The 20,770-nt window shown below is 37.2% G+C and overlaps 3 protein-coding genes across 5 annotated transcripts in view; 2 read left to right on the top strand and 1 right to left on the bottom strand.

The window, feature by feature from the left end:
- Positions 1-2,696: 2,696 nt before the first annotated feature.
- Positions 2,697-6,924, top strand: LOC109476564 (dynein light chain 2, cytoplasmic-like). 2 transcript variants are annotated; one of them, XR_002140617.1, is made up of 5 exons: positions 2,697-2,768; positions 4,731-4,912; positions 5,379-5,475; positions 5,884-6,416; positions 6,464-6,924. XR_002140617.1 is itself a non-coding variant. In XM_019777549.1 (4 exons), exons 2-4 carry the CDS (start codon positions 4,740-4,742, stop codon positions 6,058-6,060), a joined length of 447 nt encoding a protein of 148 aa, XP_019633108.1. In that variant the 5' UTR covers positions 2,697-2,768; positions 4,731-4,739; the 3' UTR covers positions 6,061-6,924. The 2 variants fall into 2 exon arrangements, 1 of the variants encoding a protein (XP_019633108.1); XM_019777549.1 differs by having other exon boundaries at positions 5,884-6,924.
- A 3,613-nt stretch (positions 6,925-10,537) lies between these two features.
- Positions 10,538-15,186, top strand: LOC109476566 (dynein light chain LC6, flagellar outer arm-like). Its single transcript, XM_019777551.1, has 3 exons — positions 10,538-10,718; positions 14,167-14,260; positions 14,820-15,186. Exons 1-3 carry the CDS (start codon positions 10,609-10,611, stop codon positions 14,994-14,996), a joined length of 381 nt encoding a protein of 126 aa, XP_019633110.1. The 5' UTR covers positions 10,538-10,608; the 3' UTR covers positions 14,997-15,186.
- A 1,640-nt stretch (positions 15,187-16,826) lies between these two features.
- Positions 16,827-20,770, bottom strand: part of LOC109476508 (two pore calcium channel protein 2-like) — a 10,517-nt gene continuing 6,573 nt past the window's right edge. For both annotated transcript variants that reach the window (XM_019777477.1, XM_019777478.1), the window contains exons 5-6: positions 19,188-19,300; positions 16,827-18,538 (exon numbers count right to left, since the gene is read on the bottom strand). In XM_019777477.1, coding sequence (XP_019633036.1) covers positions 17,761-18,538; positions 19,188-19,300 — 891 coding nt within the window. In that variant the 3' untranslated portion in view covers positions 16,827-17,760. The remainder of the gene's footprint in view (positions 18,539-19,187; positions 19,301-20,770) is intronic.

The raw sequence follows: 20,770 nt of genomic DNA, 5'->3' as shown, positions 1-20,770 counted from the left end.
TCGCAAATGTCAGGGTACAGGTAGGGTTAGTTGAATGATGACGTAAACTAAAACTGTCTTCAATACATAGCCTCTTGAGCTGACAAGTCAGGCATTTCTGGAGGACTTATAATGTGCTTTTTCCCTGATGGCAGTTCAGTTTTTTTGTGAGCCACCCCTTTTTAAATGGTGAGTTTAACTTCAAGCAGGCTCTATGGAGGAAATCAAGAAATTAGGTACTCAGAAAAGCAGCACATTGACAAGACCCAAAAAAGTCTGGTGACTCAAGAGTTTGCTAAGGCTGCTAATCAATGCCACAAATAGAAATTATGTTTTAATGTGCATATTATGTATTACGAGGATTTGATTCGTGTCATGTATCTTGGTTCTTTGTTCCTCTACAGTGAGGCAAATCCTGGAGATGTCAAGGTCAACATCAAACAATGTGAGATGCCGGACGACATGAAGGACCATGCAGTCGCCACAGCAAAACCTCTCGTAGCGGTAAGATCATACACGTGTACATTTGTTGTACGTGCAGGACTTTTTCATGTTTTCACGTTCTGACATCGCCAAGCCCTAACCCACCCCAGCACATTGGCAGAATATACTGCGCCCGCGCAAAACTCACATTGATTTTTCAGTGTTTTTGTTGAATTTTTGGTTAGAATTTTGCCCGTTGCATTTGATATCTTTTATGACACAGTAAGTTCTGCTGACGTGCTATCCACCCCTATGTTTTGACACGTTCACAAAATAGGATTGTTGGAAACAAGGGCTGTACCCTTTTTCATGCCTGTACTTTTCAATCCATTTATATTTGCATTCTTTTTTTAAAAAGCCACAAAACATCCAATATGTGGATAGGATTAGTAGCTGCTTTGAACAGTAACCTTTGACCACAGTTCACTGACCTTGGGTGACCTTTCCCAACAGGAGAAGAAGCCTCACAAGGACATCGCGTCCGCTCTGAAGAAGGAGTTTGACGGCAAGTACGAGCCCACGTTCATCTGTATCGTGGGGACGGATTTCGGTTCCTCCATCACGCACACCAAGGACGCGTTCATCTACATGTACCTGAACAAAACCGCCATCATGCTCTTCAAGGTGTAGAGGTCAAGACCTGCAAAGGAGAGTTCATATTTTGTGGCTCGATGAAATAAAAGAAGACAGTCTATTTTAAATAATGATTGAATATAGGTGGCAGGGCATTCCAGTTGTTGATTGATAGAGAAAGGTTTGTTTCTTACTGGTAGTTCTAGGTTTTGGGAGTCTGAAGCTATTGGGTGATAATCTACTTGCATATCTGTGAGCTGAAGCAGAATTAAATGTAGAGAGGTGAACCCGTGCAATGCTAACCAAGACTGCGAGAGAAATACAGTACTACTACAAATGTATAAGATATTTATTTGAGTGCCTTATGAGCCTTGCTTTGATATGAGCTGTAAATCACCTACTAGTAGCCTTCTCTCTGATGCCTTGCCCATGTAACCAATACAAACTTCAATAGGGAGAAGGTTAAACGAAAATGCTAAGTATCGAAATGTGCCTTACCAGTACCATTCTTATACACTTTATTAATATATTCTTCAAATACTGAGTACATAGCAACAGCATAGATACACACAACAGACTCTACATTGTAACAGCCATAACAATTAACTATCTGGCTATATTCACAAGTAACATTTCTTGTGAGTACAAAAATGTACATGTATACATTTTGTAATGTACTGCAGTTTTGTTGGAACTATACAATGACGATTGTGTGCTATTTTGGTGCATTATTGCTGGGGAATCTTTGAATAAACTTTTGGAAAAACACATAATTGTCTTCATTTCTGAAGCATACGTAATGTACATATAAAACAGATTGGAGCTGTAGAAAGTATAAGCCTGGGTGTCAGCCTTGTTCTGAGCTTAACCCAACTCCTACGTACTGATTACTACGTTACTCTAGCCTGGAAGCCAGTTTTGTTAGCTTAACCTTCATCCTGCTAAGGTAGCCATTTGCCACCACATTTGTAAATTACCAGATTAGGCAGCAGCAAGAAGAGGTCTGTTCAATCATTGAAGCTCTGCACGTAAAACAACCCAACACACTTATTGAGAAGACTAGGGACAATCTGATGATTGGCCAACAAAGTGATCTGTGGCAATGTCATGTTGCACATCAAGTACATGTAGCTATTGTAAAGGACTGTGACAGTCACAGTCACTCCACGTGAAGTCTTAGGCCGACCACTTTTTACCTTTAACCTAAAAAACGTAAATTAAAGTGACAATCTGTCAATATCTGTTAGACTGAACATCTATCAAACATATACATTTTTGTATGTACACACACTATCACAATCTTTGGCTTTTCACTTTTAGTATTTGTCTTCTTTTCTTCATTACAATGGCATATTTCTATGTTCCATGGCTCTGGGAGACACAAAAAAAATTTTGCCCATTTCTGAAAAAGAAAAATTTGTATAAAATCATTTTTGGTGTACCCAATATCTAATGTACCTCATGAAAAGGGAACCCTTTTTTCAAAAACTTTTAAGGTAAACATTGAGTATAAAACAGATGTTTTCTTATACAGTGACCAGGTGGTCCTTCATGCAGATCTAGAGGTGGTCACTGGTACAGGTTGGACTGTAGTGCCCTGAGGTTGACATGCGGGTCGACATATGCAAATCACTACCAAATTATCTAACATATGCAAATGAGACACAACTAGAGGCGTCAGTTTCTTCCAGTCATTTTGCTGATTCAGTAGCTACAGTAGCTGCCTGCAGTAGGTGAGTCATTTTCTCTGGCTACTAATAACTAGTACTTGACACATACTACATTTACTGATAGATACATGTAAGTTTAACTGTTACTAATAGACTTTCTATTGAGATGCTGTTTGTTGGCTAAGTATGACTGTAAGTTTTTAAGACGATTGCATGACCATGTGCTACTTTTCCTATGATTTTATTGAAAATTTACTGAAATTCACATGACAGCTTTCATCATCCAATGAAGTTAATGTGAACACAATCAAGTGGAAAAGTTAAGAGTACTTTCTTCTTTAGCCTTTTTCGTTAACAGAAGAGTTGAGCTTTCAAACAGGTTAAGCCAGGTTGCAAGCCCACAGTACAAAAGGGGCGTGACCTACCGGTAATTATGTCCAGCCACAGTAGCTATAGCCCTGATAATGGTATAAAAACTACAGGTGCTTCTATATCACATTAGCTACCAGTTATACATATTGTCCTGTACATTTAGATCCTTTTTGAAGTATCAAAACAAAGTTAAAGATTGATATGGAAAAATTTGAAATATACAGCATATTTTTCCCAACTTTTGCAGACATATGGCATAACCATTATTATCAGTCCACTTACATGTAATTAGGTTTCATCAGCCATTCTGAGAAAGCATTCTTTGTGCTATTATCATAATCTCGAACGTGTAAAGATCATGTAGATTATCAAGAATGTCAAAACTTCTAATTTCTAAACATTGTCTTCTAATAATTTGTTGATCTTCATAGGTTGTTCTACGGTCTTAAAGATTCCAGACCAACCTATAAATCGTTCTAGGTTTAATTTTGTTAGTTGCTTAGGGCTTGGTCACATTTGCTGAACAGTTGTTGTACAATGATTGCAAACTTATGACACTCATGTGTATGACAATTGTGCATGACTCACAGTGTTGTACAAAATTCAGCTGTCTTGTGGAAAAGATTGTCTTAAATTTTAGGTTGGTGGTTGAAAAATGATAGCCTGGGTGCCATCCTCCGTAGTTTATGCCGGCTCGCAAATGTCACTGGCTACCATGTAGAAGTTTCTACCTGAAAGAACCAACTTAAAAATCCTACAACATCACAATCGTATAAAGATCTACAAACAGCATTCTTGGGTTGTCATGCACGTGTCATACAAAATTCAGCTATCACTGGATAGTGAGTGAGTGAGTTGTTGCTGAAAAGGTTGTCTTAGATCTTATCAGTGGTTACGTTGGACCTGTCACAGCCTGACTGAAAATCCTACGACATCAGAATCGGACAATGACTTACAACAAAAGTGACCGTACCCTTAACAAATAGACTATAGGGATAGTACTAACACCTGTTACAAAGTTGCACCCATGATTTAACATTCACTTTTATCACTTACTTCTATTAACACATTGAGTAGATACAGCCCAACATGCTTTCAATTAATTCATTACCTGTAACTTTTTCAAATTTTTCTTAATTGCACACTGTTCCCATCCAAACCAAATCTGCTTGGAGTTTAATAATCATTGCTTACAAACGTAGGGCAGTTTTGTGGTGGCTCTATACCCAAGTACATGTATCACATTTAATCTACCACCCCATTCTACTGTAACTGCTAGCATGTCCATCCAAACCTGGGCTCTCTCAAGCTTCTTACAATGTCTTTCATTCCTGGATGAAATTTTCCACGTCTGAATGGGACTTTACTGTCGTACTGAATCCTACACAAAAAGTTTCTGTTTCTAGATGGAAGTTTCTGTTCAAAACAGACAAAAATTCCAACCACACCGTCCATTTTTTCATTAGGGCGTCAACTGTGCCTCAAAACTTTCACAAAGACAAAACTGTTTGAGAGAGAGCCTTGGTCGTAGCTACGTAGACCCTCCCTACTAACCACAGCCCCACTGCCTCTCTTTGCAGTGTCCACCTCGGCCTGACCACAATCCTCCACCACCATGGACGCCATTAAGGATTTTTTACAATCTGATGACAGGTAAATATCATGGCTGACACCGAAACCCCCCCTGCTGAAGCCCCCCCTGCCCCGGCAGAAGAAAAGCCTGCGGAGGAGAAACCCCCCGAGCCTACAACCTGCGAACCCCCTAAACCTCCTCCTGCCGAAAAGGGGTCGAAGGGGCCACTAGATTATATAGCAGGGCTGTTTAAGGACGACGAGTAAGTAGTTTCTGATTCTTAAAAGTGCAGTTCTTACTCTGACTGGCTGCATCACAAAAGGTATGTGTCTTGCTATCTGACTTTGTAGCATCGTATATAGCAGTGTTCTTGCCAGCCTGAAATTCTGTCATGTCAACTTTGTTTTTTCAGGAGCGTACTTCCACCAGAAAAAGTTTGAAACCTTGATGACCCTCTCTGAAACACTATTTCCTGCATTTTGAGGGGTAAATTTTGCTGGTAGACTAAGCCTAGTTTAATGACATCTCTTTCCATATCTTTTTGTCCGTTGAAGATGACGGATTGGCAAAAGTTGTGTCTGCCATGAGCAGTGTAAAATTCCATCAAATTACGGAAAGAAGACAGACGCTGGCTAGAATGCTGATACGTAGTATCTCATGCAAAGGTAGTATTCATTGAACTAATGAAACTTTGGAACATGGACAAACTCTTGTTTCTTCCTTTACAGTGAGCAGAAAGGAGATGTCAAGGTCAACATCAAACAATGTGAGATGACAGATGAAATGAAGGAACATGCCACCAAGACTGCAACTCCCCTCGTAGCGGTAAGAACGTTTCACGTACATTGTACATGTCACGCCATAAAAAGCTGGTTCACATGTTTGAAGTACACATTTGCGAGGTCAAATTCGAAGGCTTCAAATGCCGTCTATAGTTTTCAAACATTGTGTCGTAAAAAATATCGTCTGCAACAGGCAAACTTCTGATGCAACGTTGATCATAAATCCAATGAAAACCGTGAACAATCGGGGGTTTTACACAGGTGCAGTACGTTCTGCTGACGTGCTTAGTAAATCTGCCTACTACGCAAATGCGCTCTGTTGTCACCTTTGAGTCGTCATACACGTTTTATAAATGGTGCTGGAATATTCAAAATTCCCTGCCCAACATGAACTTTCAACTTTTGAACCTTACCGTATAGTTCACTGACCTTGAGTGACCTTCCCCAACAGGAGAAGAAGCCTCACAAGGACATCGCGTCCGCTCTGAAGAAAGAGTTCGACACCAAGTACGAGCCCACATTCATCTGTATCGTGGGGACGGATTTCGGATCCTCCATCACTCATGCGAAGGATACATTCATCTACATGTACCTGAACAAAACCGCCATCATGCTCTTCAAGGTGTAGAGGTCAGAGGTCAGGGGTCAGGCCAGGACCTGCAAAGGAGAGTTCACGATGTCATCTTGGTGTAGCTCTATGAAATAAGTCAAAACAACGACTTTTAAAATGGCCTGTCATTGCACGATCAAAAGAAACAACCCTTTTCAATGCTCTTCAAGTTCTGAATTGAAAGTAATTCTTAAATGCATCTTTGGCCAGTACTTTACTGTTAGAATTTTACTCTCATTGCTTTGGTGAAACTCTGGAAGGGAAATTTTGTTCTTAAACTTTTAGAAGTGTTTCCTTTTGCAAACACTACTTCTTATAGGTGCTGAGTAAGTTTTCAGAAAGGTGAAGAAAGGCAGACCCAACGAAATTACTAGGTTGTTCACCCTTCCCATATTAATTCTTTGGCATAGGATGGTCATAGGTAGTGTAATAAAACAATAGGGTCTGATTAGAGTGGTTGGAAGGATGCATTATGCATTGTCTATTCAAACCCAAATGGTTTTACGACACTACCACAAACCTACCACAACCCTATATAGCTAACCATTATTGGAAGTGTGAAAAAGGTGAATACAATCAGTAATATACTAACCAAAACCAAGATGAAACAAAGCACCAACTTCGTTACTGTAGTATCTAACGTGTCTTAGCTTACTATTCCTGTGAATGTTTTCACTTATTACGGATTCCACAAAATGATTGTAACAAGGACACTATATAATACTTCTATATAATGTCCTTGATTAAAACAACTACATGTATACAACTTACAAGCATTGTTCATCAAAACTACAATTTTGTTTGTTACCTACACGTGTATGTTATCAAGGGCATTGTAACAATTACTGGGTGCTAATATTGAATAAAAGTTTGGGAAACACACTTCATTGCCTTATTTTGTATCATATGACTACATTACAGACAGATATTCTAGAAAGTTTAACATATTAATTATACTGTAACAGAAAAATTCAACTGTGCAGCTTTAGCATAACCTTTTCTGGGACCCTTGACCTACATGTACATGTAACTCCCTGTCAGTGTTCATGATTTTGATGACCAAGATTTCTAAAGCCCTACAACACCAAAACACTTCTGTTCAGTCCTTAAAAATCATCAAGTTAACAAAATCCCTAGATGTCAATACAGGTTTTTCAACTCAAGTGAAAAGGTACAAATGTAGACTGTTTTCAAGAAGATACTCAGCAAGTATAACACAGATGTTTCCATGTATCGTGTTAGAGGGAGACACAAAATTCATACGACTTCTGTCAAGAGTTACTTGTTCCACAGGTTCACAATTTGTCTGTGCCACTAGTTATGACTTCAGGGCTTGAAATCTCAACTGCATATGTAGGTTAGCGCAGGTAAAATTGGAGCAGTGCAAGTAGTTCTGATGTCTACCTACACCTGGTTTACGTACATTTGTACACAGTGCAGATCGAACAGTTTTTAGTATGATCCATACTTTCTAAATTGGTGCAGGTAAAATTTGTCAGGTGATTTTCAATGTTAGTTACCTGCACCAGTGCAGGCATGCAGAAAAAAAAAGATTTCCAGCCCTGGGCCTCCTCTATATGTACTAAATTATAAAGTCAAACATGTCTGTAGAAATGACCTCTCAATGTAAAATTTGCAGTCAGGTGGCCACTTTTGACAGGATTTTTAATGTCTGAAAAAATGGTGGAAAAAATTCTGAGGAAAAAAGTTGCCAGGTGTGTAGTCCCTAATATTCAGAGGTCACTAGTCAAGGACTGGGTTGAATGTAGTTCGCTTGGATTGACAAATGGGTTGACATATGCAAATTATAGCATCACTACTCCCAGGTTTTGTCATAAGCACGCATTCAATCTGTTGGAAGGCAGGTACTTGTCTGTGAAAGGTGAGTTAAACTACCATGATTTCTTTTTTTTGCGTGTAATACTCTATGTCTACAGTACAGTCAAACCTGTACCAGTGACCAACTCTACATAAGGACCACCTGGCTAATATGGTGGTCCCTTGGATAATTTTTCCCATTGACACAATCAGTAAGAGTTATGTCTACAGTGACCACCTTTCTATATAGACCAGAATGCTGATCGGACTTTTTGGCCAGTTTTGACTGTATCCTCTTCTAGATCTACTGCACATTTTTATATGTATCTGACAGGTAAGATTGGTAAAATAAAAATAGATTTGTGTCAAAATCTGAAGGACACTGTCTTACTACCCAATTTTCAGTCACTTTCTAGATATTCAATTGGTAGAAAATTTCTAGCAGAAATTGAGCTAGAATATTATTATCAGTAACAGTTTTAAAACCAAGGAATTTTTGCTTCTAAATGAAAACACGTACACACGTACCCTACAAATCTGAAAAGGGGGCGTGAACTCATTGTTTTTATGTCTGTCTAGACGTACACGTAACTGACATCAGAGAAGTATGAAATCTTGCACACAAAATTATTCTTTATTATATTACAATGTATAGACTTCCAATCTAAACCATTACATGCAACAACCATGAAAAAAATGAGGCAAAATTTTATGTGTACAAGTTTTAGGCTTTCAGACAGAAGTATGGTTCTTTTTTCAGCTGACCGAGCAATTTTATGTTCACTCAGTCATAACAACAACGTCTAGTGACTGTCGCACACCTTTCATAATGCTTTTCCAGTCAGTCCTACAATATCAAAATGCAAAATTTCACAATTTTAAGTATCATAGTATGATTACTACAAACACAGATAAACTGAAAATTTCACAATCAATTATGGTGAAAGCAACATTTCTTGATAGTATAATGCAGTGGTTAAACTTATGGGAGTAAGCATACATTTAAGTACTGTTTCTTTTCAAAGAACAAAATGGCTGTTTTTTGTTGTTAATGCTAGTTAGTATATACTATACATTATACTGTACATGTTAGTCAATAAGAATATTCAATTTCACAGGTAAAACTCAACCTACATGTACCATACCTTTGGAAATTTACAAGATTAAAATTGCTAAAATTTGCTACCAAAACCAACCTACATTTTGTAAGGCAGCAACTACATGTACATGACTCTTTCCCCGGCCTGCCAATGTAGCCTTTTGGCATCTTGCAACAATTAATCTAAAGGGTTAGGCAGCAAGAAGAGGAAATATATTAAATATTTTTTCTTTGCAGTGTGGACTTTTGACACATCATCTTTCCAGCAAAATGGGGAAAGTCAGTGATTTCTTTTTCGGTGATGATGAGAGGTAAGTGATTAATAAGCAAATACAGAAGACCATGGCATATACATCAGCTTTATTTCATTTTCTTACTTTTCACCCCCTAAAAAATTAGCCTGGGTACCATCCTACTTGTATGCCGGGGCTCCCACACTCGCTTCCCTAACAACTTGTTAGGGAAGCGAGTGTGGGAGCCCCGGCATACAAGTAGGATGGTACCCAGGCTACTAAAAAATCTCTGCAGATGCACTTCTGTCATTTCTTTACCAAAAAGGGTCTTTCAAAATTTACATTAAATATACTAACATTTTGTTGAGAGCTAACGTTACACATGTACATCTACATGTAGATCTGAAACAATTCAATTGAAAGACACAAGTTCTAGTTTTAGTGTTACTATTTATGCTTCTTATTTTCAAATTTTGTAGCAGTTTAACACATGAACAACATAAGGGACATAATTTTTCATGCCTTGTTCAAGTACACTAAGTCTTACTTGTTTACAAGACAGCATATATCTCTGATACCCCACCAAATATGGCCCTATGTGAACTTTCTACAACAATCTGTCAAATAAACAATTACTTTAACAACATTACTCTAGATAGTATCACCCCCTCCTGTGCTAGGGGCCAATGATGTATTATGTAGTAATTGACCTTGGATGCCTCAGAAACAAAGTTCCATAAATCACCATACTGACATTTTGACAATCAGACAACGACAGAAACTTGACTACATCCCAAAGTCATCCCTTAAAGGCACCCAATGCAATTTAAGGTAAAAACAAGAATTTTTCTCTATTTTTTGTTGTAAAACTTGTTGGGCCGACAAGAATGAAGAAAAAAACATTATGTGCTGCTTCGTGCATATAGTATTTTACAGAATTATTTCAATTTGCAAAAAACTGCAAAAATGTCCTTTCTCCTTCTACCCCAGTGGCGAAAATAAAGGAATTTTACCGTAACTATGGCTTCACAGCTGTGAGGCAAAACAAGGTGTCAAAAAGCATATTAACTGTGTTTTGGCTTACTTCTTTTTTATACTGCTGAAAATACTTTTTATACTGTTACAAATTTAAAAATCAAAGCAGATCTTGTGTACGAATGACAATCATTGGGTAAAAAGTGTTTACGAAGTTGATCAACTTAGAACAATCTTTTAACAACCAGAAAGAAGGTACATGTTTAACGTACCATTTTACTATGGAGTGGAAAATGGCTGACCCCTCCCCCTTTTGCCCCACATTGTTTCAAAAACGCCTAGGGTCACCCCAGTGTAACAATAACGCGACCCGTCGGTCCAGTAGCTTTGGTGATCAGGTTTTCAGGTGGCCAGGTCAGGTATAGATTCTCTCTTTAGGAAATGCCGACAGTGCCTGCTCACGAAACCCCCGTGACGCCCCATGGAAAATCAAGTTTCTTCCCATCCCCCATAGAATGGCCTTCTGGTTTATTCAACCCCTTCAACAAAAGGTAAATCTCATTAAAGTTTCTTCTAGATTCGGTAAGTCTAACACTTAATACAAGAGAAGAACCCACTAACCTACTTATAAGACACTTTGGGGCGTCCTGAAACTGTACAATATTAAAATGAGATGGCGACTATACAAGAGATATTTCAGATAATTTATGATCGTGATTTTGTAAAGTTCTTTATCACAGAATTGTAGAAGAAGCAAAAATTTCCTTAAAAACAAACAGCTGGTTAACTAGAATGTTAATTACCCCATTACCAATTATGGTATTTAAACATCTTTAACAAACATATTTTTCATAGCTAACAGATTCATGCTTCAACATTTTAGAACAGAAAAAGCATAATTTTGTAAACCAGAAGACATACTAGTATCTTGATCTTTGCATTGTACAAAACAATAATCAGGGGTGAGTGACCTAGAGGTTGTTAACCTACAATTGTCATTCTTGTCTAATAAGAAATGTGCAGATACATGTATGTCCTAGTAATAATATGTGATTTGCAAGATGTGTTGTTTCTATCACTACTTCAACAGTTTTTACAGTTAGTTGAATAATCAGAAATTTGGCCACTACTCAGAATGGGTTTAAACCACCCTGTCATGTGTAAAAAATCAGGTGACCTCAGAAGAGCGGGTCAAATCGACTGTATAGAATGTTGCATGATGATTTAAAACTCCTGAACAAAAACATAGGACATATTCAGTATGAACTATGATTAATACAAACTTTTAAGAAACAACAAAAATGAACAATGAAGAGAGAACTAAAGATATAACAAGTGACTACTCTAGTCTAAATGATGAGACTAAATTTTAACTTGTTGCTGGGTTTGACTTGTTTCTCTGAAACAGTTTAAGTCGAAAAAATCCCACTTTTTCTGTAATGTGCGGGATCTGTGAAGTTAATTCTTTTTGTACTTTTTGTCTCTAAGGCCACATCAATTTAATTTGTTGGTTCTCAAATTAACTCAGTTAACAGATAACTCTCAAGAATCCAATATTTTTCTGATGCAAATCTTACCACTTCAGTCGAAGTACTAACTTCTTTACGTCACTGTCTATATAACGTAGCACCTAGAACAGGCTGGAAATAAAATGCTGACAATGCTGTCTATGTTTGATGCTTCGATCAATTGTAGAACAATCAAGCTATAAGTTTACGTCACGAAGTCTTATTGTTTGTGATGCCACTCTTAATTACTGTCTTCTTACATCATACATATTTTCTGATTTTTATCGACAACCCTAACAAGAAAAACAGACGATGATGGCCACATTGCATGACTTCTCAAATCCTTTATCGACATCTGATGTCTACTATTGTATAGGATATGCGACGTTCCCTATAGCTAGTTTCTAGGGAACGCGTACAAACATACGTGCCTCTGTAGTTTCCGTAAAATTCTCGCTGGAATTGCTCTTCAGGGGACTCCAAAAATGACTGAAAGGAATTATGGTTACGATAACTGGCATTCTCTCAATTCTTCCTGGGGGAATTACATGTACGTTTCACCTGGGTAAGTTGGCAGTTGATATTTTTGTAGATTTTCCAAGGTTAGCCTTATGATTTTCACAGTGACTGAGAGCACACTGGCTGCAAAAAAATTTTTTAGAGCTTGCAGACTCATTAAGTACTAAGCTATGTGAATGGCTCTTACTGATGACTACATGTACAAATTTTGTACTTCATGCATACTAGGATTATTTCTTACAGATTTTAAATGTAGTCTGAGCCTACAAAATCTTTTTTTTCTGGGAAGATCTGACGTAGGGTGACTGAAAATGGGAGTAAATTCAGCTTCTTTAGTACCTCTTTAGAACTTATTAGTACCTCTTTTTCAAATGAAAAATTGACCAATTACATGTATGAATGTCAAGACTTTTGAGAAAGGTAAGGAGCTATTGGTAAATCTTCGTTTACAAGACACTGTCAACATTATCGAGTCATTTTCAGGAGTTTGTTGTTCAAAAAGCCGTGAAATTTGTTTTTTGTGGACGACAATGATATCTCAGACCCCCGTCTCTAATTTTCCACTTACACGATAATGATCTGAGGTAAGTTATTACAAATGATTACAACGTCTGGAAGTATCAATGAGCAATTGACATATCCTTTCTTGTTGACCATGTAATATTTATTTTGCTGCTAAAACTCTGTCTATATCTTTGCTGTACTCTTTCATAACAAGCATAGCTTGCATAAATATAAGCTTTAATCACTTACTATGAAACGGCATAATAATTTTAGCCTGCCCACCCCCAGGGTGAGTGAAAGTGGTACAACCTGTTTTGGGGTGACCTCTCTTTAGGGGTCAGTGGTGGTGTTTAGGATTCGATTAAGCAGGTGTTTTTAAATGGTCGTTAGAAGTGCCTCACATTTTTCAAATATTTTGAAAGATTTCCTGACTGTCAAGGTCGTTGTTGTTGGCATTATTAGTTGTTGTTGGCATTATTAGTTGTTGTTGGCATTATTAGTGTATTAAGAGCCAAATGTTGAAGTCTCATTCACAAAAAATAAGCTAAAGAATTTTAGTTTCCTTTATTTATCTTTTCGTACAAACCAGTTGGAAGATACACTGGAAAAAAATCAATCCTACATTTTATTTGCTGTTTTCAAATTCTCTTTCTGTTCAAAATTGCCTTGTACGGTTTTATTTTGACTTTGAATAATACTACTTACTACAGTACCAATTTTAGATAGCCTTTCTAAATGTAATTGTAAATACATGTACCATTATATTCATAACATACTTCTAGCCTTGTTTTGAGCTGAGCTTAAACTTGATGTGTATTTCCATTAAAAAAAATTTTCTTTGCAGCCATTTGATATGTTCAATCAATATCTAGTTTCAATCGTAATAAATAAGTTGGTAGCTATGAATTATGTATGATATATACTATAAAACGGCCTTATGTGTGACCGCAATAACATGCAATATGTACATTATAATTAACTTGAACAATGGGTTCAATATGTTCACTAGTACAGGTCCTGTTGTTTGATATGTGATATCAAACTAATAATTATATTATTATCATAGTCAGAACTAAAGGGAGCAGAAGAAGAATAGTAAAAATGGAAGAGTCTTTGGGTTGACAGTTTAAAGTTGTGATAATTTTTTTATGTTGCTATCAATTTGCCAAAAAAACAGTTATCAAGCAACTGGATATGATTTTGGAAACCGTCAGGTACAAAATGTAGCATCCACTATCTTTCATCAGTGACACTGTAGACTTGTCAGAAAGGCAGGTTTATAAGCACAAACTATTGATTGATGCTAACTAAAACGTTTGACTGTTTCAAAAATCATATCCAGTTGCTTGAGAAACTGTTTTTTTTTCACATATCTCATTACCTGGATGCCTAACCTTCACTGTTGCTATCAAATCTCTTGAAAAGATACTTAAAAAGATTTTTTGTTGTTCTTTTCTTTCCTGTGCAGTGACCCAAAGGAGGTTAAAGAGGATGTGAAACAATGTGAGATGCCAGATGACATGAAGCAACATGCCATTGACACAGCAAAACCTCTTGTGGCAGTAAGTAATACTGAACAGTAACTAATCAATAATGTAAATTATGCACTACTCAGAAATCACGAAAATTCATCAATTTCTTCTTGAATTGTTCTGCTCAAGGTTTCATGAATAAACAAGCCAGCATTTCTGAGAAAAACTACTTCATAGCAAACATTAAAAAAAATACAATAACTGTAATTTTATTACTAGTATTTGAATGGGAAAATATATATTAGTGGCTTGAAACATTGACAGCAAATAGTTACAGCAAAAGTTATTGATGAATTCAAAATACTACACTTTTAATTATGGTTTAAAAAGTCACAATAACTATTGGGATAAATGCTAACAAAATATTAGTACATGTGACATTATAATTGAGTTTGAGAGGTCATAGTTCATTGACCTTGAATAACCTGGAAAACAGGGAAAGATGAGGTCACAAGTTAGAATTCATGTAAAAATGGAGCCTTGAAAATGGACTGTTTTCTTGTTTTAAACATCAGACCAGATTCTCAATAACTAAAAACTTAATAAACCCTACCATAGTTCACTGACCTTGAACAACCTCTCCCAACAGAAGAAGAAGCCTCACAAGGAGGTCGCGTCGACCTTGAAGAAAGAGTTTGACGAGAAGTATGAGCCGTCGTGGGTTTGCATCGCGGGAACGGACTACGGTTCCTCCATCACTCACGCCAAGGACGCCTTCATCTACATGTACCTGAACAAAACCGCCATCATGCTCTTCAAGGTGTAGAGGTCAACCTGGAGGACATTCCAAGGTCATTCAACATGCATATTGACTGATCATAAACAAGATAAAAATTATAGTCCAAAATTCGATGCACTTCTTTTGGGTCAACTTTGTTGAAGCTCTGTACTACATGTCTGTTAAAGCGATATTATACTCAGATTTCTTGCGCTATAAGCCTACCTGGGTTCATCATGACATTTGGGGAGTAAAAGAATAAGATCAATGTTGTTGTGCCGCAAAAACGTGTTGGAAAACTGCCAACTCCTTGGCGCTAGCGTGGATTGCAGCCATGTTTGTTTACATCCTTTTTAGGAGCCTCCTAAAAATACAGTGCGCAACTTATTTTTTCGTGCTGCGCTGAGTTGCTGGAAAAGCAAAATAGTGATGCTAATATGTTGAAAGTTATTGAAAATGACAATCTAGATGAGAAAATTTAACTTATTTTATATTTACAGTTTTGGGGCAAAAATCTTACATAATATCGCTTTAACAGTAATATGATCTACATAGAAAGTGGTCTACTGTATTTTCTCTATTTGATGCACTACTTGCAGTTTGTTACTGTCAAAATTTTGGATCAGGTGCTGGTCTTTCCAAACAAGAAGCAACACTGTGGTGCATTAATTTTACTTCTGGTTGGCAGGTGGCAGGGTGTTTTTTTATAACAATATTGTTGTTCTTCAGAAGATATTATACAAATAGGGCCACATTAGTTTAATTTCTTGGTTCTTAATTTTTTAAATGAAAATCATGAAGCAGATGAAATAAAAAATACACATTAGAAAAAAACAGACATAATTCAATAGACTTAAGTGCACAAAAGTGTAAAAAGAGCTGCGAGGTCAACATGTACTACTAGGTTCAGCCTGGTAATATTTGAAACAATGAAACATTTTAACTTTTGATATATTGACAAATAAAAGAAATGTGAGCATTTGGGGTATATTCAGATCTTGGAGTGCTATCAATTGTGATCCTTTTTTTAAATCATAAAAAAATGAAGTATGCGAATCAGAAACCAAGAAATTAAACTAAACTGGTGGCACTGTCTAAATTAAAGTGACTTACATGTAAAAAGACAACAGAACAAACAAAATAGTTAAAAATAACAAAATAATAGAAATCATTTACCTTTAGATGATGTATTTTCCATCTTCTTATAATTTTGGTATGGCAAAATAACTCATACATGTACATCAATGCAAAAAAAACATTCTACATTAATTCACATGTGGTCTTAGCTACATATATGGTTACTAGATACATGAATATAACTTTACTACAACATATCTATAATTGTTAGTTCTGCAAAATAGTGTGTATTGATGGGTGATTTAATATTAATAAACATTGGTGAAAACAAATTAATTAATTGATCATTGTTTTATGTCTTTTGTGGTCCTTGTGTTTGAATTTTGTTGTTTGTTACCTGATTTTACAGAAGTTTTTCTTTGATATGTTTTCCTTAGGATGGTGTAATAAACAACAACACCCAAGCCTAATATGTAAAAAAGGCAACAAATTTAGAACAGTCATATGATGTCATACCATATGACCAGGCAACTGCAACATTTTAACCAATCATTCACTCACATGTCAGTTTTTCTAATAATTACAGAACGAAAACAGTAAATTTTGTTATAAATTATTGACATTTTGTTGCTACACTAAATCTAGTTGTCTTAATATAGAATTCATGGATATTTCACTTCTACAATTACTAAACTTTCATCTTAACATTCTTTCTTTCTTTCTTTCTTTCATACATTAAAATCAAACAGTGAATGAAAATTGAAGCTGATCCAAAAAATAAGGCTGATTTGTTAACATCATCACAATTTAGTTTTTAATTCCATTATAAACTGCAGGTTTATACAGCTCAAAGAATACATTTTTGTATCAATATAGTTAATTTTTTTCTGTGTTTGAAATATAGATCAGTTTACATTTTCAAGTCTTGGGCACAATGGTGGAAATATCATCAAGCTTTTACAGAATTCTCTCCCTTGGCCCTTCTTTTCAAAAGTTTCAATACAAAAACATTTTTAACAGTATGTACATGTAGTACCATAGAGCCAGAATTTTTAGTTGAAATTTGGTCAGAACATTGAGGTGCATGTTGAATATTTGTTACATGAAACAGAACAATTTGAACCTTGTAACTACATATTTATACAAACATCATACTCCTGATGTAATTTTAATAACTGCTGTTTTGAAAAAGTTTGTAGAAGCATTAACACACACCTTTTAGTAGTCTGTCTTGGATAACTTAAGCTTATGCCATCTTACTTAAGTTCACACTTAATTCACTGAATGAATAATGAAATGTACATGATGTAATGTTAACAACAAATGTTAGCACATTGACCAATCAGAATGAGTACCTGAAACATGAGGCATGCTGATTGGCTGACTACCTCTGCCAATGAAATGAAGGCTGTGTTACACTTGATGATTTTCAGCCTTTCAACTGAACAAACTTATCAAGTCTTCTTATTTTAACAGGCTTTTAATCTAGCCAGCTATTCGAAACTTCTCCAAACTGTTTTCCACATTACACAATTTCACTGTGAAGCACATGAAATGATTATTGTATTGCACAAACAAAATACTGGTATTGACAATTTCTTCTTTTTTTTCAAAATTGCACAAGACTGCCAAATACGTTTATCAAGCTCCATTTTTGTGAGAAACGTTAACTTAATTCACTGTCAGCAAAAGCCACATGATAATGACACAAAATTAATACTTTACATAAACAAAGCTAGACCTTGATTTCTAAATGCTGATGTTTTCTTATTTCTTCCAAAAGTTCTTCCTCTTTAGGTTCAGTGAGACCACTTCTGAACAAGTGGTGCACCGACTCTACTCGTACTTCTGTGAACGATAAAGTACGACTGCGCCCTTCGTCTTCTTGCTCTTCCTTAATAGCGTTCGATTTGTCCCATTTCGTGATAAAGTTCTCGAGAACGAGCGCGATGAAACAGTTCACGTAGACGACGACGGACACGAGCCACCACACGATGAAAAACAGCTGCGCCCAGCCCGTACTCAACGCGTCCTTGTACGCGAACAGAAACACCATCCAGTTATTCACCACCATAACGTCCCATAACACGACCAACGCCGATGCAAAATCGTTAAAGTTATTCGCCCAATAGTTGAGCTGCTGGTAGCTCCCGCATGTGACGTTTACAGTCCGGAAGGTCTCGTAGTTCGTCACGCCGCTGAAGATCTCGATCCCAAGGATCGCGAAGAAGTAGTAGATCACGACGAGGATCCCCGCGAACGCTCGCATGTTCTTGATGAGATCGAGCAGCGTGCTCAACACCAGGGACATGGTTTTGAAAAGCGATATAACGCGTAGGAGACGGAACATGATGAGGATGTTGGTGATGCGGATGAGGTCCCATAATTCGATCACGGTCTCGACCTCGTCCTTTCGGTCCAGTCCGGAAAACGGCGACCCGTACTCCACCAGGGTCATGACCTCGACAATCACGAGACCGAAGGTCACCAGCGCGTCGAAGATGTACGTTTTCCTGAATTATGGTAAAAGTTGTTTTTTAGGCAGTGGTAGAAATACTTTTATCAGTGTTTTGCAATATAGCAGAATGTCAACATTTTGTTCTGCAATTTGGAAATACTTTCTGCAAATGCACACTTAAAAATCTGAATTTAAACCCATGGCACATACAAAATTGCATGTTGGCAAATATTTTATATGCAATTTTAAAATTAGTATAGTATAGAGCCAGTAGTAGGTTGCTTAATTTTTCTTCAATATTGAAAATGTCTCTGCAGACTACAGATGGGTATTTCTATCACTGTCAGGCCAATATTTTATACATGTATGAGTTTTTCTTTTTCTAATGCACTTACATGATAATTCATAACTTTAGTGAACAGGAGAGCATAGAATAATTACACAAAGCACCTCTACACACATTTTTTTGACCACCTAAGATGGTGACAAAAAACAAAAAAAAATAACTGGTGCATTTGAAACCTTGCAGCTTGTTTAACCTTTAAGCATGCTGAAGTAGCACTGTTTGGCTACCAGTTGTCTATAGTTATGGGCTTAGGCAGCAGGGAGAAGGCTAGAAGAAAGGAAAATGCTGGTATGAAACCACATTTGCAGAGAGCTGTTACAGCAAGTTCTTCCAGCTGCAGTACACCAGCGCCCCCTACCTGATTCTGTAGTACCTCCAGCCCAGCAGGACAAACTTCAGGCACTGTTCCACCAGGTAGTACACCACGAACACAAAGTTCAGGAGCTCAAGGTCCGAGTTGGTTGCATTCAGCTGGATTCAAGTGAAATCAAGAAAAGTGAAAAATAACATTTAGAAACTAGAAAGGTAACATTTGCAAAGCAAATGCATTTGTAATGTTAACCTCGGCATATGGTCTGCTCTGTTAATTCTTACTCAAATACATTCATATATATATATATATATATATATATATATATATATATATATATATATATTCTATGTCGTGCATTTGCGGGAATAGGACTAGGGTTGTCATGTTTGTAGATTTTTTTAAACTCTGAAAAGGTACAGTACCAGGCATGTTTATCAAATGTATATCTCTAGGTGCTTTCTACACATTTGTGTCGGTAAGATCTTGTTATACCACTAAGATCGCGCACCCTCCTTGTTTGATAGCGTAGATGTTTGCCTTGTGCTGACCGATATTTGTCCCTCTCCACAAGAGAATTATTCATGAGGTCTTTAACAACAAAGGCGACCCGACCTTCTTGCCCGACCAAACACCAGCGACCTCTAATACTTTCCGACTTCTAGTTAGGAGAGGATTTCCGACTTTTAGTTTGATGCTTTTGAGAGGATTTCAAGACTATATTCCACGCGGGCAGCACACAAGCTTAAACCCCTTGCCAACAATCGTCATTATACGACATCATATGAAGATACAGAATCTCAGCACTGTACGCGGGTGGGGGGAATGTGTTCATTGATCGATGCATTTTTTTGTGGGGGGGGTTTGTTTCCGAACAACCGCATATCTCTTTCACACTGTTTCAATTGCACAAATGCCCGATAAAATTTCATCATGCTGATTTGTCACAGAGACGTATAGAAGGTTCTTTTCTTTCCGTACACAGTGCAATGACGAGTAACAGCAACTAAGGACAAACCTGAAAACGTTTTATCCTGATATCCTTGCTTCGGGAAAACCCCGGGTCCCCCTTTGTCGGTACCTTTTGTTCTCTGGTGACATGTGCCGGACTTGTCCCCATTGGGACCGCTGCATCCGAGGGAAAAGCGACGTCATCAATTGTTTGTATCAGAACCTGTCCAGACTTGCCACCAGTATCCTAGAGCCCTATAAAGGACGAACAGCGAAGACGAGAATTCAGTTCGTTGGTAGCTGCGGGACTGCAAGGATCGCCACCTCTCTGTCCAGTGACCAACACTTCAGCAAGTCGGATAGTCGTCAAACTGGTGAGTCTTTCATCGTCTGTCTTTTCCCCATCAATGTCTTTGGAGACCGGGCGATAACGTTTGTAGGGTGGTACATAATCTGCGGAATGTTTTATCGTTTGTGTAATGACTAAAAGACATGTTTTAAAGTTTTATAATTTCACATATGTCTGACTTACGGAAGGGAGCAGTTTGGTATGCGGACTAACAGTATTTTTCTCGTCTACTTGTCAAACATATCTTCGTCAACACAAAGTTGGGAGACCGAGTGTTGACCATCGTGCCTTATACTGGGTGTTAGTCGTCCCCTGAGAAAAGATGGTTATG

Source organism: Branchiostoma belcheri, unplaced genomic scaffold (assembly GCF_001625305.1).
Source record: "Branchiostoma belcheri isolate BF01 breed outbred unplaced genomic scaffold, Haploidv18h27 scaffold38, whole genome shotgun sequence".
NCBI classification, from domain to species: Eukaryota; Metazoa; Chordata; class Leptocardii; order Amphioxiformes; family Branchiostomatidae; genus Branchiostoma; species Branchiostoma belcheri.
The sequence above is the reverse complement of the archived record's forward strand: the minus strand, read 5'-3'. Positions and strand labels throughout refer to the sequence as shown.

Coding starts and splice junctions, on each gene's coding strand:
- LOC109476564 (XM_019777549.1), top strand. CDS start 4,740: ATGGCTGACACCGAAACCCCCCCTGCTGAAGCCCCCCCTGCCCCGGCA. Junction 4,913..5,378: donor GGGCTGTTTAAGGACGACGA/GTAAGTAGTTTC, acceptor CTTCCTTTACAG/TGAGCAGAAAGGAGATGTCA. Junction 5,476..5,883: donor CTGCAACTCCCCTCGTAGCG/GTAAGAACGTTT, acceptor CTTCCCCAACAG/GAGAAGAAGCCTCACAAGGA.
- LOC109476566 (XM_019777551.1), top strand. CDS start 10,609: ATGCCGACAGTGCCTGCTCACGAAACCCCCGTGACGCCCCATGGAAAA. Junction 10,719..14,166: donor TTCAACCCCTTCAACAAAAG/GTAAATCTCATT, acceptor TTTCCTGTGCAG/TGACCCAAAGGAGGTTAAAG. Junction 14,261..14,819: donor CAGCAAAACCTCTTGTGGCA/GTAAGTAATACT, acceptor CTCTCCCAACAG/AAGAAGAAGCCTCACAAGGA.